We start from the raw sequence: 21,900 nt of genomic DNA on the forward strand, positions 1-21,900 counted from the left end.
GTGCATTATTAATGAGATTCTGCCATCCATATGGAATGTACGTCCATAAACTCGTCACAACAAGGTACAAAAATTGATCGCCATCCAAAATGAGTCCGGTCTACTTGATCATCAGCGCAGTGCTTACTATCGCAGTTGTGTTAGCAGAGAGATCGCCAAGCCGAATCATCCGAGAGTTAGAGCAATGCATCACACACGAAGAGGTCGATGGATGCAGCATTCCGTTTAATTCTTCGTTTCCATATCGCAAAGTGTTTAAATCAGCATGCAATCGCCACGATGTTTGCTATCGCTGTGTAAGTAGCATCATTATGTGCAGTTTAATGTGTAGTATGATTACTTGTACTATCATTCTAATAAATATATATTCTTTTACGTATTTACTATTAGGTGTCATGCAGGTTTTATGCAGATAATGATGCACATAGGCGTGCAGGAGAAGCATATGTGTAGCGATTGTTAAGCTTCTAAGAGGACTACCTTCGCATAGCATTTGAAAAAACTTTTATTCAGTTAAATTGTGTGATATTTTCTTTACAATGATTCAATAGTTCGCTCGGAATGCAGCATATGCATTTTATTGCAAATACCTAGCAATGAATGCTTGAAATAAGATTAAATTAATGGTGAAAAATTAACAGAGAAAGGATGAGACAAATGGGATAACGTACTGAGAGTGACTTCCACACTTCCAATGACTTCTCTTATAACCAAACTTAATTGCTGACTGCTGACTTACTCACTAAGTTACAAAAGTCGAATTCGTTGCATTTCTCTATTTACCAAATACATATCAACCGCTACCTTCAGATCAAAGATGAAACTGAAGAATTCGTTTCGGGTGTTTTAAAAAAGAGAACATATTGCAAGCATATGAAAAATAGTTTGGCTCTTAATCAGTGGTGTAGTGCTAGGGGGCTATTGCACAAAATGTTGCAAAAAATAATAGCAAATTTGCAAATTTTTTGGCATCAACAAGGGGAGGCTCAGCACCCCTTAGCACTACACCCCTGCTCCTAATTCTTGATTTTTTTGTGAGGATTTTATTGAACAACCAGTAATTTGTTTTCTTCGTGTTAATTACATTATTTAAGAAAGCTTGCAATAACTCCTATGAAAATTCTATAAATTGTAAAGAAGACAGCAGCAAAAGATAATAAAATCTGTTCCTGCAGATATACGATGTTTTACGAAAACGTATTCCAGGCTTTAAACTTTATACGATGCAGATTATGAATAAAAGCAGCCTGATTGCAAAAACATTCGGCGGTGCAGTGCAACACACGAAATAACCTAAGCTAAGTAATTTCAACAGAACTTCAAACGCAAAAGAAATTATCGTAATTACTGGCCTCAAGATGCACAATAATCAAGCATTACATTCGACGATAAGCATTAGCTAACGACCGCAGCAAAGCTGTGAAGAAATTTCGCTTTATCAATTATTGATAAAAAGAAACCAGAAGACTGCAGACTTCAAGAAGATGTGAGAGAACCAGATGCATTTCCAATGTTGTTTCTATTAAAAATTTAACAGAACCATCTGTTTCATCACAGAACTAAACACTTAATAATTGTATATTGAAGAACAATGGTTGGTGTGGGTAGAACTGAGCGAGGATTAGCAGATGCAGTGAAAGAAAGTCATGCTGCAGGCTGATCTATTGCAAATGCCCCATGCTGGAAATTAAAAGGACTTTTACTCCATTGTTCAGCAAGACTGTATGGACAATCTTCTGGCCTGTTATTGGGTTTACAAATACTCCCCAGTTTTAAACAAGCTGGACTTTGTTGTGAAGGCGGAAAAACAACAAGCATCATTTTGATGCATAAGATCATATGGCAAACTCATAATGCAAGAATTATACTTCTTTGTTTATATCCAGTTTATGTTTTGTACTTCATTGTTTTATCAAATTTTTTTAATTTAGTGCTTTCTGACATGTTTCGATAGAAAGAGTCTGTTCTCTTCCTTTGAAAGTTCAACTATGTTCAGGGTTAGCGGCTTGCTGACTGGTGAAAACAAAGAACCAACCAAACACACCACTATTCCTCTTCCGTTACTTTCGATCTGCACATAGGCAAAACTTTTCGCCTACCGTTTGGTCAATGTTTAACGCCTTATAGTTCGACAAGTATCTATGAAAAATGCTCTAAAACATGCAATGACATGGTTCCGCGGTTTCATCCAAGGGGAAGATTTTGAAAAGGAAGGCTTTTTAAGTAAATAAAGAAAAGAAAAGAATGATAAAATGTCGGTATCGATGTTAGCAAGACATTGCGTGCCAGACAACCATTGCATCGATAAAATTTAACAATTTTAAGTAAGAATGATCGTAAGTAGTTATTATTATTTTCAGCTACATTGAAGTACTATATGTTTGGTTTGATAACGAGAAGTTCTTAAAGTAAATCATAGAAAATTTTCCCAAAGCAATTCAAATATCAGTGAAAGCCAATGTATTAAAAAGTTAAAAATTGCAAAAATAAAGCAGGGAAATTAATCTTGTTAGCAATGATGGACTGATATAAACAACATTCTGCTCAGATCAAGCATTTTTATCGACGATAAAATCAACTACAACAAGCAGCTAAGCATCTAAATATGTATCCTTGCATATTGCATTTTAAACAGCTGATTGGCTTGCTCTAGTCTTGAACCGGGGTCACTGTCAAAAGTTCTAGTTTCACACAGCCGATAATAAGAATTTAAAAGGTCTGTTCCAGTCGAAATTGCAGGTCTGGAAAATAAAAGCAGCAATGCTAAATGCATTTTTGCTGGGTGTAGTTTAGAGCTAAATAATAAGTCAAAGAAATGATTCATTGTTAGCAATAGATGGCATGTCTGTTATTTTTCAGGGTGATCATTTCCAGTGGTCAAGAAATGACTGCGATGTTGGGTTTCTGTATGACATGTACTATGCTTGCGCCATTCATGGTATAAAACATGACGGGAAAACGAGACGATCTATAATACAGAAGGACGTCGAAAAACATGAGAGCCTTGATCAAAAGAAAGAAGAAGCACAGGAAGAACAACCGAAAGTGAACAGAGCCACGAGTAAAGATAATAAGGACAACACTCTTATCAAACACGACACTGCAATAAGGACAGAAAAGTCAACTGAAAAAAAGGCTGTTGCTTTCGAAAGTGGAAACAATGTGCACAAAGCGCAAGATGCAACCAAAAGAGAACAAGAAGATGAGGAGAAAGAGCTGGAAAAAGCAGCCATGGAGGTAAGTGCATTAAATAGCAAAGAAGTTACAAAGATAAAAAAGAGTGAGCATACCAAGAGAAAGACAAAGGAAGGAAGAGAACTCTCAAATGGAAGATCAAAATCTTCGTCTAGCAGCATTGAACACAGAAAAAGTAAAGAGAGGAAGGAAACAAATGTAGTGAGCGAAGAACATGCGAAATCCTCTAAAAAATCTTTTAAACTTGGACACCCAAAGCATCCGAAATTTCATACCCATAAGCAACAAAAATCAGAGGAGGTCCATTCCTGCCATGGAAAAACCAATTGTCATTCTGAAAAGCAAGGAGGCGAAATGGCGCACTCTACAAAATCCCATGAATCGTCTATTGACAAACTTAAGCTGATTTCTAACAAATATCATGAAATAGAGAAGCTTTTGGGAGAGTTAAACGTGTTGATAAAGACTGAAGCTACACAAGTAGAAAGTAGAAAAGAAAACATGCTAGAAAAATCTACAAGCATTGAGGTTGGTAGCAGTGGAGAAGAAAGGGATAATCTGACCAAGAATGGAAACGCAACAAGAAGCAAACTCGGAAATGAAACGATATTCAATAGCTCTATGCTAGGAGTAAAAACAAACGCAACCAGATCAGTGGAGGCTATAAATGGAACAAATGTGAAGAAGGTATTTCAAAAAAAGCAAGGTGTGTCCCACACAAAATACATCCACAGAAAAGATACTGACAAGCACCTGCAGGAAAGCGGAAAGGTAGAGGCCAGGGAGAAGGAAAAAAAAGAAGAAGAATTAGCCGACTCTAATTCTATGATTTCTAAGAGTTTTAGCCGAGAGATGTCCAAAGATCTATTGGCAAATGAAAATTATCTTTTACCAAGAAAGAACTCTTTGTTCGTCAAATGCAAATTGGCTGCTTATCTGTATTTCGTAGCTGTCAGAGGCTTTGGCCAGAAATTCTATCGTCACAAATCTCCGGACTGGTGCCGAAATGGATGTCAAAAGTCAGACGAGAAACCACGGTTAGAAAAGCTACGTAATCGACCAAGATAACGTAAATACCTCATAAACAATGAATAAATTCAAAATGTTTTGATTGAATGATTGATAACTGGGACTTCTTGACTTTTACGCTATAAATGGGTCCTTAGCTTTGAATTCACTGCAGTTTATTTTTTAATTCTTTAATGGCCTAATAGTATAAGGATGGTTCAAAGACTTGAAAGACCAAAAGTAAGATATGGCTTTCAATAACGTTAAGACAGCCAGGGTTCAACTTATAAGTTTTGAAGACTCCTAACTTTAAGATAATCGTGCAAGTTTTCTATCCAGTAACAGAGCCCAGGAAACTGCTCATCCTTCCTTCTGATAGCATGACAATATTTTGAAAGACTTTCTAAGAAAAGATGGGCGTGACAAGTGCGTGGTAGTAGGAAGAACTTTGTTTTCCATCACATTTTCACAGATCTTATCCGTGCAACCGCCGTTTTTCTAGACTCTATTCGGTAAGACAATATGGTTTGCCCATCTAGTGCAAGCCCCTGCCTTTGGGTACCTTGATCGATAGAATATGTCCTGTTTTTCAACCAATCGTTATTGCTTGCTTTGCTAGGTAGGTTATACTGAATACACCCTAATAGATACCGGTTGATGCAATATGCATGCAACAGAAAACAAAACTATTAGTGGTCTCATTTACAACCCTGGAAGAACAAGGATGAAAAATGTTTTGAGCCAATCAGACTGTTTGTTTACAATTTGAACCAGCCAATGGTATAGCGTCAAAGACAATAGAAATCTGGAGAGAAAATAGCATCGAATCAGCCGCAACAGTAACGCTCGCACCTCCTATACAAAGCTGTGGGGAAAAACCGGCGCCACAAAAAGTTAACGCTGAACGCGAAAATTGTCATTATTGAAGTGCTTCATACAATTATGCATAGCAAAGGAGTATATCTAAAACTTTGCCGTCCCCATTTTTGAAATTCGGTCGTTAACCAGAGATAAGCGATGAAACGTTTAGCCCATTATTGCCTTGATTGAATCTGCTTACGTTGGTTATGGTTGGTTGTACTCCAAGAAAACGGCATCATGTCATTTTATTGAAAAACAGGTCATTTTGAAATCTTTTTACAGGTCGTTGATAAAATTTAAGCAAAAAATAAACCTTGAAAAATTGTGCACATTTTACTTGTTATTTCAAAAATTGCTTGTTTAAAAATTTGTAAAGTAAAATTTGAAACCTCTGCATGACCTGCAAAAGTTTGAATCAAACCTTCAACTGAAAAAGCTATTGAGATATAACAAGCTACATTTTTTGAGTTCTCATTATCTTATTGGAATACAACGATCAGGGTCATTATTGAGCTTATATTTTGTAAAGTGGTACATTCTCCAACTCTTTTTAATGAAACTTTGCAAAAATATTTGAATATATTGACATGCAAAGTTGGGAAACCTTGAACCTTTCACTCAACAAAGACGCTCTACATTTTACAGTAAAGAAGAATACAATTCTTGAACCCTCAAGCACTTCGTAAGTACTTCTGAGTTTTTTCTTAAATGAATCCGTACTTAAGTCACTAAAAAAACCAGGGGATTTATTTCAGTGGAGACAGATAGCGTGGGCCGTTGCGTGCTAACGTTTTGAAGCCTTTATAACAATTCGTGTCCAGAAAATTCGTTGACAAATCGTCCTAAAAAACTTTGCCATGAGAAGAACCATCACTTGCACCTACAAAAATACCAAAATCAGGAATAGGCATATGATTTTGGAATAAATATTTGCAACAATGCCGCTATTTTCTCAAGATATGCATTTCTTCTATACGCAACACTCTAGAACGCACTCAATGAAAGAAAGTTGACGGACTGTCTTAGGGTTAAGAACATGCAAGAAAAAGGCAGAATGAAGAAAAAAAACCCGAGTTTGATAATTATCTCTCCGTCTTACTTTAGAATATACGACGTACATACTTTGTAAGTAAAAAATGACCTGTTTTTCAATAAAATGACATGATGCCGTTTTCTTGGAGTACAACCAACCATAACCAATGTAAGCAGATTCAATCAGGGCAATAATGGGCTAAACGTTTCATCGCTTATCTCTGGTTAACGACCGAATTTCAAAAATGGGGACGGCAAAGTTTTAGATATACTCCTTTGCTATGCATAATTGTATGAAGCACTTCAATAATGACAATTTTCGCGTTCAGCGTTAACTTTTTGTGGCGCCGGTTTTTCCCCACAGCTTTGTATAGGAGGTGCGAGCGTTACAGTTGCGGCTGATTCGATGCTATTTTCTCTTCAGATTTCTATTGTCTTTGACGCTATACCATTGGCTGGTTCAAATTGTAAACAAACAGTCTGATTGGCTCAAAACATTTTTCATCCTTGTTCCCTGGAAGGGTATTTGTAGCCATATAAAAGATTCCCATGAATACCCAGACGAGTTGTTAAGTCACAAAAACTTTGTGAATCTCATCTGGTTATTCTATTTTAACGTATTGTAGAAGTGTACTAAATTAGGCCAGATCGATATTACAGTTTTTATTTCCAAAGTTGTTTGACGATTCACAAGAAATTGCTTTGACTAATTTTTGCTAGTGAATATTAACAAGATCATTGACTCATATTTTGTCAAGACCAAAGCAACTATATTACAAACAAATTATTATTGTGTGTGAACTTTGGGCGCAAACTTTTTGTACAAGTGCGTGAATACCCAGACGAGTTGTTAAGTCACAAAAACTTTGTGAATCTCATCTGGTTATTTTATTTTAACGTATTGTAGAAGTGTACTAAATTAGGCCAGATCGATATTACAGTTTTTATTTCCAAAGTTGTTTGACGATTCACAAGAAATTGCTTTGACTAATTTTCTGTTAGTGAATATTTACAAGAACATTGATTCATATTTTGTCAAGACCAAAGCAACTATATTACAAACAAATTATTATTGTGTGTGAACTTTGGGCGTAAACGTTTTGTACAAACTTTGAGCAGGAACATTGTGCGGAAACTTTGTGCACGAAGTTTGTGCGCGAAGTTTGTGCGCAAAGTTTGTGCCCAGTTTTGAGCGAGAACTTTGTGCGAGAACTGTCATATTCATTCATATTCATATTATTCCTGATACTCCTTCAGTTACAGATTTACTAAAAAATAAATAAAGTTAGTTGCATATGAAACAAAAACAAAAACTTTAACAAACTGGTCAACCAGGAGGCCATGCTAAAGACGTCTTATTTCTGTAAAGATTTTACTTTATTGACCCAAGAGATAGGTTTTCCTTTTGTGCTTAAAATGTTCAGTAGATTCCACATTTCATATGTCATTTGGGATATCTTTGAGAGTTCAAGCTGTAGTTTAGGTATTTGGAGATCGTTTATTCTACGAGTTGCGTATTTGGAGATCTGAAATCTCCTTAGGAACTTCCCCTTGAGAATTTCTGGTCACATTTCTTTGAGAACTTTGTGCACCATTGTGGCCCGGTCATATGTCATAACCTTCTCACACTTAATCGTGCGGTTGGTATCTGATTCTTAAATAGTAGCTGATTCAATAAGGTAAAATGCCCTGTTCTGTATCATTTGCAATGAACAGAGCTTTTTTTCAGGCAAATGACCCCGTATCAGCAAGATTCGTATCGGATAAGATATGATATCAGGTTTCCATTTCTCAGGTGGCTTTCTACTAGTGCTTGGTATACTAAACACAACTGTGATTTGAGCCCCCCCCCCCCCCCTTCAGTCTCCCTTTTACAATTTTGTATAGTTGGTTCCATGAAAGACTCTCCTCTATAGTAAGACCTAAATATTTTGTCTTGATTGCCCTCTTAATTTCATCCTTGTCAATTTTGATGTTACCAATGTCAACTTTGGGCGCAAACTTTGCGCGCAAACTTCTGCGGAAATTTTATGCGCGATATAGCGTATACATAGATACAGCGAGACGCCATTTTTTTAAACATGGAATGCGGATTATCTACAACAATATCTTGATCAGTGACACCGTCATCTTCTTAAAAAAAGTCATAAAACTATTTGCTTTGCTTTGTAAATGATACTTAAGTTGATTTTGACTCCGAACAAATGTTGGTATGGATGAGACAGATACAAGTTACGTGGGCAAAATATGAGATTATCACCACTGGATTCGAGAGAAATCTCACTGTCTCCTTATCCTGATCTCACTGGCAACGATGTTGTATAAGTTGCCTATTTTTAGGATTTTTTGGTTTTTTGGCATGGTGGATAAACAAGTAGTTGCACAATGTCAAAGTAGGCTGTTGGAGAAACCAAAAGTTGGGTAAAAGCATTCTAAACCCGAGCTAAGATTTATGATAAATTATTCATTACGTAACAGAATGATACTAAGCTACAGTAAACTACGGTCAGAACGGCTTTCTGAAAGATGAACCATTAAAGAAGTGGTACAGCTTCTTAAGAAACTCCAAGATGCCCAAAAGTAATGAAAGAAGAGAGCTTTGTTTCTAAGTTCTTGTTAAGAGAAGAATATACCTCTAACTGGCAATGATGAGATTAACATTATGGTACTGCTTGCTACCCGAAAGAGACCTAGCATAGCTTCATGATATAAAAGACAAGATGAATATCTCGTTGTTTCGTATTGAAAAACCTACAGGAAATATTTTTGTCTTTGTGAAGTCTTCCAACTTAATAGCTCCTTTTACTGCTACCTTTATACGTGTCTAGATTCGGAAACTCCAAAGCAGTTTGGTTGTATCTGCCATAAATTCTAATGCAAGTTATTCAAATTGTTTCCACATCAGCATGCGCAAGCGTAGAATTCATTAACTCGTGGACCTACGCGAAAATATTACCCACCTCGTCGGCCTTCACAAAACATTTCATTACAGCAGATATTTACAATTTGCCTCTCCATTGTACACTGCTCAAACCACTTCAACTATGTGCAGATATGCTTGCTAGAAGATATTCTTCATTCCAGGTTTATGCAATTTGCATCCGGTTTACATGCTCGCAAAGCCTTGACCTAAAACTCGTCCAGTATCTTTTCCTTAAACCAGCCAAAAATACCGCAAGACGTAACCCATAAAACAATGTAAGGAAACTTACGTATCTCGATCACTTCAAACTGTCATGAACAAGTGGTAAAGGTGATACATCTCCAATGAATTCTTCAGATGAGAATGGCCTAACTGGCTCTTTGAGACGGCAAAATACACAGAACTTGAAGGAATCGGGGTCTTGAGCTTTAGATATAGAGAACATTTTCCCGCATTTCTGGCACTAAAAATAAAAATATAAAACTGTAACAAATAACAATTGATGCCATTTTATCATCGAACATTGAAGTAGAATTTTCAACATTCAAGTGACAAGAAAGACTATCATATGTCAAATGATAAATATAAAATACAAATTCAAAAATATATTTGATGTTACCTATGCAAAGCCTTACATGTACTGATGAAACCAACTTATGAGATCAATTAACTTTGCTACCTTGTGATGGTATGCAAAGCAATGTTCTATAAAGCATGGTATCGTGATTGTAAAAACAACCAAGCCAATGTTGTTGATAACACAATTTCAGAACAGAAAATATAGCTTCCTAATAAATTGCCACAAGAAACATACAATCTTCTAAGGTATTAAGAGAAATTTAGAGTCTACAATGTTTATCAGAAGATGGCAAATGAGAATTGTTGAATTGTAAAAGATGACTTTGGATGTTTTGACTTAGCGATATAAGTTTCGAAATTTCGATTCAGATGGTTCAATATTTGGATGGTTTAATATCAAAAGTGAACAATTCAGATAATTCCATTGGATATGATGTAAGAGCCATTAAGGAAGGTGTATTTTAGCGTCAACAAAGCAGTTTTTGAAAAGCTGATACTAATAAAGTAATGTGTCTTGCTAGGAACAACTAGTTGTTCTCTGAGGTTACTGTTCGAGATAACAACTGCAAATAACATTTTATGATTGCTCCAAATAAACGCTGATCAGTCTAAATAATGGACAAACTATACTGATCAGCCTATGGATGACAATGATGCAAGGAGCAATTAAGCAGGTTGATGTATTTTCAAACTGTAAGCAATTCAAAAGGTCCAACCAATTATGTTAAGAAACAAAATATCAGGACATGTTGACAGAATTGGAAAAAAACAAAAATTGATACCTCTCTGTAAAGTAGGTCAATTTGAGTCAGAAGGATGGTATCAAGTACAAGAAATAAAAAATTTGGTACTTCAAGCATGAGGGGAGTGAGGGCAGTAAGAACAGGTTATGACAAAGGTGCAGATAAACAAGCACTTTGTTTGCAATATTTCTTTGTTTAAAGTTCACAGCCGATAGACAAACGACGGAGTAACTATTTCAAAAAACATTCGCCTTTCAGTGTTTTCGTAAATCAAAACTCGTAAACGAAAGACGGGTTTAAAGAAATCAGGTGGACGAAATGTGATGTTTCCAAAAGAAAAGCTAACCTTGAGCATCTGCAGCCCGATGCTTAGTTTATTTTGTAAAACTATTGGAATATCTTCGCTTCTTTCAATGTTCCAAATGCGTAAGGTGCCATCCTACAAAATAAAAAGGAATTCTCTTGGGCCATTGTTGATCAAATCTTCGAATACGTAACATCCGAACATGATATGATCATATCGCATAATACAAAAAAGGGCTCTTTCTAATCTGTTTGGTAACTGACAGTACAATGGAGTTGCTCTCCAACAATACAAACGAAGGGATCAGAAATAAATAACAGTGAGTTTTGATAGGCAAGATATGCAATAGATAGTGTGAAAAAGTAAAGCTGCATTCTTTTGAAACTTTTTCTCGCCTTTTTGCTTCTCTTACTTTACGAAACTATAAGATAGTTATAAAGTCTATAATTAATAGGGTTGAAAAAGGAAAGAGATTGCAAAAGTTTAATAACTATCCCGAACATTATATCATCTTAGGACATATGCTTACTTTCGAACATGAGGCAACAAGTGCCATATTCTTACTGAGATCGCAATCAGTGACCCAGCCTGTATGGCCCTGAAAATGCAAAGGAAGTTGATAAGAGTGTTAGCTAGAAGGGCAATAAGATCAGAAAATGAAAACTTTTTGCAACGTGCAATACAGAGTTAAGTAACGACGTTCGATCCTACATATACATAATGTATAATTTGATTAAGGAAACCGGTTTATTCATTTCAAAGGAAATTATCCAAAATTTTAAATATTTTTCAGTGATACCGCTATTTAATGCACATTGTTTCAAAGGATGATGACAGGATGCATACGGCACAACACACCATCACGAATGCGCCTATCAGTTACAAACCACGGACCCGCCGTTAATACAATATAGATCAAGAACTTTATTACAAATCTTCTGCTAAATGAACCAGGTCCTTAAAAGGAAATGAACTAAATAATTACTATTTCAATGCTTTAACAAATTTTTATTGCGGGACATAGGAAGAGTTCAATGCTAAATTTAAGCAAGGAGAAAAAGATTTGATTGGCGGTATCGTTTGGCGAGCTTTGATGCAATAAAATTTTAAGATCTTTTCAATCAGATTCTCCAAAAAACTGATGATTTAGTTCACTTTTCAAAAAATGACCTTTGTAAGTGTTCACTGTCAATGAGTGTTCATACCATAGGTTTTTTGTTTATATGAGCAAAGATCACCTGTAAAGAGAACTTCTTGTAAGCCAGATCTGCATCCCATATCGTAACAGTCTGATCATAGGAAGCGGAAACAAGAACAGTCCCTGATAAAAGATTAAAAAACCCTGTAATGTTCAATCTTATGTAAACACAGCATGAAAGAAAATGAATGAAAAATATGATTTATATCATCATCGTCAGGTGAGAGGAAACTACTTCACTAAGAGTGTGATTATTAGGAAAATTAAATGGACAAGAATCAAGCATAAGCAAATGAGTAGCCCTGGAGAATGAAAAAAACACTTTTGATGCTATTTAAGATGGATAAGAAGTTGTCTATTATGCGAACTGCTGTTGAACATACAAGGTAGAGCCGTTGCTTGGTGTCACGGCTTGTTATATATCGTACATTTTGGTGTCTGAAGTTTGGCATTTGTGCGTTGCCGAAAAAAGCTTTACAAAGCAGCAAGCAATCAACCTTAACACTGTGCAGCGAAAGTTAGACGTGCTGTCCACCTATATGCGTCCTACAAGGATACTTGACGGGCTCTCTGCTTTTCATAAACATAAACCTTTTTGTTACCTAGCGCAATAAGATCCTTCATGTAACTGCATAAAACGCTCATGAAAGGTGGGAACCCCCATGTTGATCTTAATGATTTTAAAATAAGAACGATTTTTGCATAAAAATAGAAGCTGTGAATTAGCAAAAATATGGTGCCTGGCAAAACTTAAATCCAGAGTTAGATGGCTTGCCAAGATCACGTTGCGGCCAACTATAGCAAAAATGATAACGCCATCCAAATAACGACGAAACTTAAAGGATACCAAATAAGAAAAACTGATTTCATACCGTCATCGCTGAACTTGCACGAACTGATCGATCCTTCGTGTCCTTCTGTGAGTGGGACGGGGCCTTCTTTCCTTCAGAAGTAGAATGTTAATGTCAATACTAGTTTGAAGGGGGTTTCAGCAGATTTTACTTTCCCAGAAGTGATGTAAGATTATGACAATGAGCTAAAGGTTAGACAAAATTTTGATATAATACATCACTTTTTGTATATGAAATCGATTAATTAAATAATCTTGATAATATAGAATAAAAAACATTTGATTGCCAGTGCATTTTGCTGTTACAAAAACTTCCACGTCAGTATGTGATAAACTTTTCTCCAAAAACCTTCAATGGCATGGCTGGACAATATTGGACTTATTGTGTGATAATAAGATGAAAAATAGAACACATCCAGAGACCTTATGCGGTGGCTGTTACAAAACCTCTACACCACAGTATATGATAACAGATTGTCCAAAAACTTTTCAAGCAGTGTCCTATTAACCTATGCAGTTCAACATGTTTTGACGATAACGTACGCTGCCTTTAGTCGACCAGTTGCATAACAAAGCTTATATTAGAAGTAGAATCGAAAGGCACTGCCTATCCTTATAACGATTGCAATAAGATACAAACATGGAATGTAAAACCATGCATATTGTTTATATATCGTCCTAAGGGTGTCGTAAATTTTTTTACCGAGAATGCATCGTTAAATATTACTTTACATAGGCTTAGAAATAGAATCATCGCAAACCTATAGGAACCAGCATTTACATCCCACATTTTTAAAGTCTTGTCCCATGATCCTGTGCAAAGCCGTCGATCATCCCCAGAAAAGCCTGCACATGATATGATGTTTTCGTGGCCACTGTATGTTAAAAAGAATGTTTTAATACTGCATCTAGTTTGACAATTATATTGGGCAGTGAACATGAAATCCCTCGCGGCTTCCTGGACAGACGCAACCCCCTTTATTTGGATCCTAAGAGGGGCAACTAAAATCAAATTCTTATGTTTGATGAAGTTAGTATTAGTTTTTGCTGCAGAGTTTGAACATTTATGACATTAAATCTGCAGCAAATACAAACGTTACCCAACTACAAATTTCGGACGTCAAACAAATCACAAGGTGGAATATTATTTGTCAGCTAATGTTTCATAATAAATATTGACAAGGTCCTTGCAATATTAATAAGATCCTGAGTATACTGTGTAGTATAGAATATTCTTTGCATAAATATCTTTCTTGGAATAAAGGGAACCTGTAATTATTTAATAAGAAGTTAAAAGTTCTAAAAGCTCACAACTCTCCAAAATCAAATTTCTGACCCGGAAATCTAATGGCCGGAAATGTTTTTCCTTGGCTCAAGTCCCCTGCAAACTAAGATTTTTTCCCTAGTAAATTTTAAGTTCCCTTTTTTTCAGCCATCTCCTGACCCCGCAATTCTTACCTGCTGTCCCACGTGAAAAAACTCCCCGGGCTTGTTACACAGAGGTGTGTATGTATAAAGTCGAAAAAGTTTTGCCCCAATGCCTCTACAAGCTTTTAATTAAAGACTTACACCAGCGAAATGAAATAAGGAAGGCTTAATGCAATATATCTGAATATAGAACTATGAGAGAACAAAGATGATTATAGACAAACTGAATATAGAACAAAGATATTAATTCTTAACTAGCTTTATATTGATTGTATTATCTGTTTTCTTCAAAGAAATATTAATTCCTATTAGAGTTTATGGTAAATGGCCGCAATGCTTTATGACCTGACAAAAGTGGTAAACTGCATTTAGATCTGGTCGATTTTAATCTTTCCATATTACTACCCATTTTCCTGAAACCCGTGCATTAGAACTAGCTTTTTGAGGCTTGATTGTTAACAAATACCTCTGAGACAGTATTACTTTCACATCTTTGGCGTAGGCGACGCCAGATGCATATACAGTCACTACCTCCTTCAGTAATATAGAAAAATCCCCTTTAAGTATCTCGTATTAGCCTGTATAGTGCGACATATTAGAGCTTCCACAAGATGGACCTCTATTGAGTAAAAGCAACTGTCCGCTGTGGAGATGTGTCAGTTATTTCGAAACTACACTTACAGAGCTTTAACTATAAAGAAGAAATTCGGGAAGAAAGTTGTTCTCCTTTGAATAGAGGTGTCTATCTGTTAAAGAAAGGGTTTGAGGTTTCACCTCCCCTTCTCATTCTCTCTAACCCCACAAAAGTATAACATGAACTTTCAAAGAGAAAATCGCGAAATTACCCCAATCGAAGTACTTGGTGTGGATATATATCATCACGGTAATTCTGCAAATCAATAACACGTGTTGTTTGATCCATCGAGGTGCTGCAAAACCGGTAGGTCATTTTTGAGAAACGACAGCACGTGACTGTATTCTGGTGGCCTAAAGAAAAAAAATTCAGTTGACATCAAACACAAATGTTTATCTTTTTTCATAAAAATTTTGATTATTGATGGTTCAAATATCCATTTTAACGCTTTAATAACGTTATCAATTTTCAAAATCAAGGATATATGGCTTGTAGCTTTTAGTCGATACGGCTATTCAATTACACTGAAATCTTAAGCGGCTCAACTCCAATCAAACATCGGTAACCTAGTCTCAGCAACTTAATTGAAAATTCTGTGATTGGCCATTTTACAACCCTAGGAATAGGACTTGGAAAGATTCATTTAAAAGGTCTTCATATCAGCCTGCTCTTCTGATCTGTATTTAGGGTTCCATTAAATTGGCAAGTACTCGGTGGACCAGCTGATTTAAGGCCTAAAACTTCCGAGCCCTCCAAAATGGCTTTTTCATTTGGAAATTCTAATGGTTTCTAAATTTAAATTTACACCTATATTAACCATAATCGACTTCAGTCCATATTTTCTGTTTTGAATCTGCTTGTGTTAGCCCTTCAAGCAGAATAGTTCGGAGGGAGAAGCAAACTATAAAAAGGCTTACAATTCATTGTCTTGATAAGCTTTCCGTTATATGCATCCCAAACTCTGAGAGCATTTTCAAGATCGTTACCGGTGACAACGTATTTCCCGTCGAATGAGAAGTCACATGTTGTGACAATTCCATCGTGGATTCCAGTCCACTAAAAGAAAAAATTTTAAAATGTCAACTGAGAGAAATAGACTACACCGCAAAACTACTTTTAACACAAAAACTATGAGCAAAGGTTGACGAGCTCACATTTTAAAGGCAGAGATTTTTGCATGTTCAAGTTCCATGGTAAACTTTGCTTACAGAACGTAGTTTCTGAATTATAATAAGAAAGACCATTACAAATCTTCAGTACTGAAGTTCTACGACATAAGTCTCTTGAAAGTTTATCAAATTTTTGCTGGTAAAAAATCGTAAAAAAATTTCATCGCTCGGTCTAAAAAATGTAAAAACAGTTGGAGCAAGATGTGCGGAAGTATTGATTACCGCTTAAGTTACTTTAATGTCAAGTATCAAAGTGTTATAGGTTTCACAGGGTCATAACGTCACAAGGCCTGGTTTTTGCTTCTCCAGAAAAGTGTTGCCAATTAATCGCAGAAACAAGTACCTTTATTACGTCACTTGAGCAGATTGTTATAAGAAACTCTTTGGAATAGCATCACTGACTCTGTCATTTAAAAATGTTATACGAAACATGAGACTAATCAGGGCCGGCAAAACTGGGGGGCCGGGGGCATGCCCCCCTATTTTTCTGGAGAGTAAAAGAAACTTTTGAAGCAAAAATGGAAAGAAATATATCATATCATTCTCTAAGTAACTGTGCTTAGTTATTTCTTAAATATGACTTTAGCTTTAGCTTTGTTGCTATGTCTTTACCAGAGAAGACATATATAAAATTAAATATTGGAATTTGATCGGAGAAATCGGTCATTGTCCAAGTTTTACAACGAGTAACAGCTTGGTTTAGGAAATAGATCTAGAAACCTGATCCAGAATAACTTGGTGCCAGCACAAATTGACGGATTTTCGTTATTTGCCATGGCCTAATCTTGGCAAACAAGGTCTGTTTGTTAACAAAAACTATCTCAGAAACATTACAAAAAGAGAGAAATCAGTTGTTAAAGGAAAAGAAAGAGCTGCAATGTAAATTTTGAAAATGTGAGAAATAAAGAACGGGCACATTTGTTCTTAAAAAGTATCATCAAGAAAACTTCAAAGTTTGATCATTAATTCATTCCTACTAAGAAAATTATTGACCCGATTGTAAATTCTATTAAAACTCGTTTTGATATGCCCGGTTTCAAAGTTTTTCAAATCTAGAGTCTTTTCTTTAAAAACACTTTTACAAATAAATATCCCAACTATTTTCTTCCCGCCAATCATGGTGGCAGCCCTATTGATCACTTTCAAGACTTTCATATTTTGGCCCATCCACTTTCAAACACGTTTCGCCGGCCCTGGACTTGCTCAGATACCGTGCTTTTGGGATTATTCAAGTTGACGAAAATTTGTGCAAATGAGGGTTGTTAAAGAAGAGGCTTCTCTTTAACTTTGTTCTCTCGTGTAATAATGAATAGCTACCATCATAGATATGTATATAAAAACCGAATGAAAGTGTTTATATGTGTGCTTCATAATCAATCATAAGTCAATCATTAATCAATCAACACGAAATTTAATCAAAGGTTGCAAAGTTATAAGGCTAGGAAGGGGGCTTAATCCTCCTTGTTTGGGGCAAGAGGTGTCAACTTATTCCTTCTTAAGTGTTTATTGATATTCTTGTTAGAGCCTCACTCTTGTTCTCCCGGCAGCACAATACTTCTAAATAAGAATAAAACTTCAGAAGTAACTTATACCAATGGTTTTCCGGTGATAGTATCCCAAACAATGACATGATTGTCCCAACCTGTCGAAGCAATCCTGGGGAAAAAATTGTCATATTTAGGGTTTTTTCAGAGGCATTTCTTTACATGAATAAAGTGAAAGTTTTGAATACGTAAAGGAACCATTTGAAAGGAGAGGAAAGTCGTTTAGGTTTTGAACCAGGTGTCTTTTTACTGTCTTGTCAAGTTCTCTTATAACAAACTTGCATCCAATAAGTATAGTTTTGAGCCTAAAACTGCTAAAAATTAGTTGAAAACCAAAATTAACGAACATCATGTTTATACCTTCTAGCATCAAATGATGCACGGCAGGAAGTTACTTTGCCATCATGACCAGAGAGGGTTCTAACATTTTCTTGCTTTTTTCGATTCTGCAAAGAATTGAAGACAACTTTAATAAAATTATCCTATTTCCTCACAAAAGGCTTCAACATTATTGGGAAGATTGTTCTCTCTAAGTGAAGAAGAAAAAACAAATCTGAAAGAGGGGCAGTTTATGGGAAGTGTTGATGATTCATGTATGCCAAAGTTACAAAATTCTATGCTGTCTATGAGTTTTGTAGCTTTTTCAGGAAATAAGCCCTGAGCAAAACCTGAACTAAATATAAGCTTGCTGCCTGAGCAAAAACCTGGATTGGGTCTCTGCTTTATTGAACCCTAACCTAGTCTCAACACAAAAAGTGGTCAGGAAATATTAAAAAAACTTAATGTTGTTTTTCTATGAGCTGATGAAATATTTTAACTACAAATATTTTACTAATGATTTGGATTAAGTACCATTTTTCAAACTTTTAGAACATACAAACATGTAACAAAACTGCAAAATGTTAAGAAGCTAGGAATTATGAAGTAAATTACCACTTTTGATTCAAGTCAAATTTGTTACTGCAAGAGTTCAAAATATAGTGTTATGCAAAAAATCAGATACCAAGCACCTCTTCAGTAATGTATACCAGGGGTCATTGGGGTCAATTACTCATTGGATGCCAGTTTTGTGACAATTGGTCAGTCTAATTCTTGAAAAATGAATATGGACTTATTTGCATAAGATCAAATTTTTAGATAATAGCTAATGGCATATAGAAAGTGTAATCTTTTCTGCATTACAGAACCACATTTTTCACATTTGGCATTAAACATTAACTAAACAAGTGACACCAAACAAGGACTTGCCCATATCTTAACTGTGTGATCATCTGAAGCACTAATCAGCATTTCATCATTATCCATGAAGCAGCATGAATTTACTCCTTTTTCGTGGCCATGAAAGACAAGTACTTGAACCTGTATAAGACAACTATATCCTTACATTGCATGTAAATGTAACTAAAACCAGGGTTACTACCCAAAAAAGGTAGGAAGGGGAGCTGTGCTCTAGGCAACCTCTAAAAACCAAACAACACCCATGCTCAGATCCTACACTTGCATTTGTGCAAAAGAATCTCTGTTCTGTATATGAAGTCATTCAAACTATTCAATGACTCTCAAAGGCTAATTAAAATTACTCATTAATGGAAATAGATTGAAAAATCAAGGGTGGCACCAAGAAATTCAAAGTGGACAGGAGGGGAGGGGGGCTCGAGTTAATAGCATTACTTGACTAAAAAAAAATCAACTCTTGTGACTTGATGGTATATTATGCCTATGATTTTATGTGGTACTCTTTCCATCAGCAATACATTAAAGGGCTGGCAAGAGGCAGTCTGGGATCCAGGTAAGCCTTTTTTCAGAAAAGAAAAGAAAATTTATGTGACCATGCTCACCAGATTAGCTTTAAATACTTTCAGATATATTAGCTTAAGATATATTTTGCTGAAGCCCCCCAGCCCCCCTTTAGCAAGATTGTCAAGCAAGGAATATACTAAGCCAAATATTTACTGCCTTGTTAGGAGGGGGCTTAACCCCAAAACTCTCTCTTGATTTCAACAAGGTGACTTAGTCCCCCAAGGCCTCCCTTTATGGTACTGCTGACCAAAACATTGGTTTCAACTGCTTTGAAAAATAAACTATATGCTGAAGCTCTTTATGAAAATGTAAAATCTGCTCTATATGATGTTATTGAATGTAAAATTCCATTTGAAGTTGTCCAAGCTGCCTTTCTCAGTATATAACTATACAGAACTTAATATCAAAATCGTGATATCATAATGAAGAAATCAAAGTAGTGAAAATTGCAAAGCCAAAGAGCTCATCTAGCCCAAAGGCAATCAAATTAAATTGATGAAAATATTGACAAAAGCTTTTTACACTTTATCACTTTTTGACATTTCTTTCTTATTGTGTTGTCTTGGTGCATGGGAGTTTTGTTGAGATATGAGCAGTCAATGAATTTAAGTCAATGTCAAGATGATTGAGTAGGCAATATCTTTAAGTCGCACATGGCTAATATGCCAGTGGAAAAGTACCAAATTAAATGGTGGTCACATTTAGAGACACATACAAAAGGTTAATGAAAATTGTGATACCCCTGTTCATTTTTTTGCATCTTGTTGATTCTAAAAATGGTACCCCCTTGCCAATTACAACATTTATTCTGAAAATGATACCCCCTTACCAATTACAAGCACACTTTTTTCTACATTTGCAATTATATACACTTGGTTTTTTCTAAGAAAGAGTAGCTTAAGCTTCCAAATTTACAATTTCTTACATGTGATTTTGGGAAGAAAACCTGGATTTATTGAAGGATGATTGTAGCAAAATATTATTTTTGTGTGAATTACAGGTATATTTTGAATCATGCACCTGCTGATATCAGGTTAAGGTGAATTCCACAATTATAATCTGAGAGGTGACCGCGAGTGTTGAAAAATGTATCTTCACTTGAACGGAAATTAATAATGACCAAACCTTTGCAAGGTCTTCATGCTCCCATGTAGCTTTATTGTCATCAAGCACATCTCTACTAAATTCGACAGGATTCGCTGCGTTCACTTCACCTAGGGTTGGCTGTTTCTCTTCTTTCATTATTTTTCTAACACAGTGTAGTCATTCTCAACTTGGAAACCATGGAAATTGTTTACAAGTGCTACTTCAAATAAGATGTCTCAAAAAAGATCTCCTCCGCATTTCCAGAAATAAAGAGCTTTTGCTGTGCTCCGCTGGACCTGGAAGGAAGTCGAACAACTGATGACAATCAATCCTGTTACAAGTCTCTCAGGGCCAGCGCCACTAATCCGAAAGTGGAGGGGCCAGCAATGTGAAGAAAGTTTTCTCTTACTCCCTCTCAGTGGCGGCGCCAAGGGGTGGTATATGGGGGGGGCTAATTACCTCCCCCCCCACTTTTGTCGAAACATGGTCTACATATTTCGTCTAGAAACGGATTAAAAACACTAGGTGGGGGTAGATCATATTTCCTAAGGAAATTTGACCTGATACAAAGCACTGAAGCGAGGCTAATAGGGCGTAGTCTCACGGGCAACACCCATTACCCTCCCACTCTGCAGTAGCTGGCGCCGCCACTGCCCCCTCAGCCCAAATTGTGGCAAGCATTTTGCTTACGCTACTATATTGTGGGCTATGGTCACAGAATCAGACCTACCAAGTCACGCATTTTGCGTGAGACACACGCATTTCGGTCCTTTCTCACGCTCACACGCATCAAAACAGAATTCTCGCGCATTTTAAAACAAACTTTTTGGTTAATTTAAGTTTTCAATCATATTCCAAATCCTAGCAAAATCCCTCTTACCTAACAAGGCATGTTAGCACGATAACAGTGACTAGATAATTAGATGACTAGATAACAGCAAATCCGTACAGGTTAAGTGATGTTACATTAATTGGCAAGCCTACACAAATAGCAGGTTAGCCTTCTTGCGACTATGACACATTGTCAATTGATTCGAAATGTAAAAGAGGAGCATAAAAACCCTTAAGTTAGAGTTTCAGTTCAGCAGATTGCAATCGGAGCGGTCAGAGCGGAGTGACTTTTTCTCGAGAATGATAAGATCATTAAACTAAGCCGAGATGGTCGTCATCTAATAACAATGATTTTAGTAGCAACAATAACAACACCTAATTGAACAATGACAATGAAATGAATTTAATCAACTTCATCGCATGATCGATGACCTCCAAAAGTGAATTCACCTTCATAAAGAAGAACAGCATGTTAAGAAAGAACTGTTTTCGCAGCTTGAAACAGAACCATGTAGTATTATAGATGCATTGTTTTTATATAAATATGGCCTATCGGAACTGTGAAAATGATATTGGCCTATAGACAAAAGAATGACCAGGAGGATGGCGCATGAATGCGTGTCGCTCATGCTGGTCGAGGAAAACAAACAAGAAACTAATTGAAGACAGAATAGTAATTGTTTCCGGACGAAGGTCAGAAAGATAATCGTGTGCT

The 21,900-nt window shown here is 36.1% G+C and overlaps 2 protein-coding genes across 3 annotated transcripts; one reads left to right on the forward strand and one right to left on the reverse strand.

Moving 5' to 3' along the window:
- The first annotated feature begins 89 nt into the window (after positions 1 to 89).
- On the forward strand, positions 90 to 7,063 carry LOC135691061 (uncharacterized). The gene is made up of 2 exons (XM_065208807.2): positions 90 to 296; positions 2,860 to 7,063. The coding sequence occupies exons 1-2, from the start codon at positions 90 to 92 to the stop codon at positions 4,261 to 4,263; spliced, it is 1,611 nt and encodes a 536-aa protein (XP_065064879.1). The 3' UTR covers positions 4,264 to 7,063.
- Positions 293 to 21,455, reverse strand: LOC135691064 (WD repeat-containing protein 88). 2 transcript variants are annotated; one of them, XM_089116085.1, is made up of 13 exons: positions 20,394 to 21,455; positions 18,717 to 18,827; positions 17,829 to 17,914; positions 17,517 to 17,580; positions 15,673 to 15,811; positions 14,967 to 15,108; positions 13,455 to 13,568; positions 12,716 to 12,786; positions 11,884 to 11,966; positions 11,175 to 11,243; positions 10,688 to 10,780; positions 9,309 to 9,482; positions 293 to 2,741 (listed from the first exon to the last, which is right to left on the reverse strand). In XM_089116085.1, the coding sequence occupies exons 1-12, from the start codon at positions 20,508 to 20,510 to the stop codon at positions 9,318 to 9,320; spliced, it is 1,254 nt and encodes a 417-aa protein (XP_088972211.1). In that variant the 5' UTR covers positions 20,511 to 21,455; the 3' UTR covers positions 293 to 2,741; positions 9,309 to 9,317. The 2 variants fall into 2 exon arrangements, with proteins under 2 accessions (XP_088972211.1, XP_088972210.1); XM_089116084.1 differs by lacking the exon at positions 293 to 2,741 and having other exon boundaries at positions 6,973 to 9,482.
- Positions 21,456 to 21,900: the final 445 nt, after the last annotated feature.

The sequence above is a fragment of the Rhopilema esculentum genome, chromosome 4, assembly GCF_057945365.1.
Source record: "Rhopilema esculentum isolate cy_ngs chromosome 4, ASM5794536v1, whole genome shotgun sequence".
Lineage (NCBI taxonomy): Eukaryota > Metazoa > Cnidaria > Scyphozoa > Rhizostomeae > Rhizostomatidae > Rhopilema > Rhopilema esculentum.

Bases quoted from the DNA above. Each gene is read 5' to 3' on its own strand.
- LOC135691061 (XM_065208807.2), top strand. From the start codon at position 90: ATGAGTCCGGTCTACTTGATCATCAGCGCAGTGCTTACTATCGCAGTT. The intron at 297-2,859 runs GTAAGTAGCATC...GTTATTTTTCAG, and splicing joins ACGATGTTTGCTATCGCTGT to GGTGATCATTTCCAGTGGTC.
- LOC135691064 (XM_089116085.1), bottom strand. From the start codon at position 20,510: ATGAAAGAAGAGAAACAGCCAACCCTAGGTGAAGTGAACGCAGCGAAT. The intron at 17,915-18,716 runs GCAAGTCCTTGT...AATTCTTTGCAG, and splicing joins ATCACACAGTTAAGATATGG to AATCGAAAAAAGCAAGAAAA. The intron at 15,109-15,672 runs GTAAGCCTTTTT...TTTTTTCTTTAG, and splicing joins GCTTATCAAGACAATGAATT to GCCACCAGAATACAGTCACG.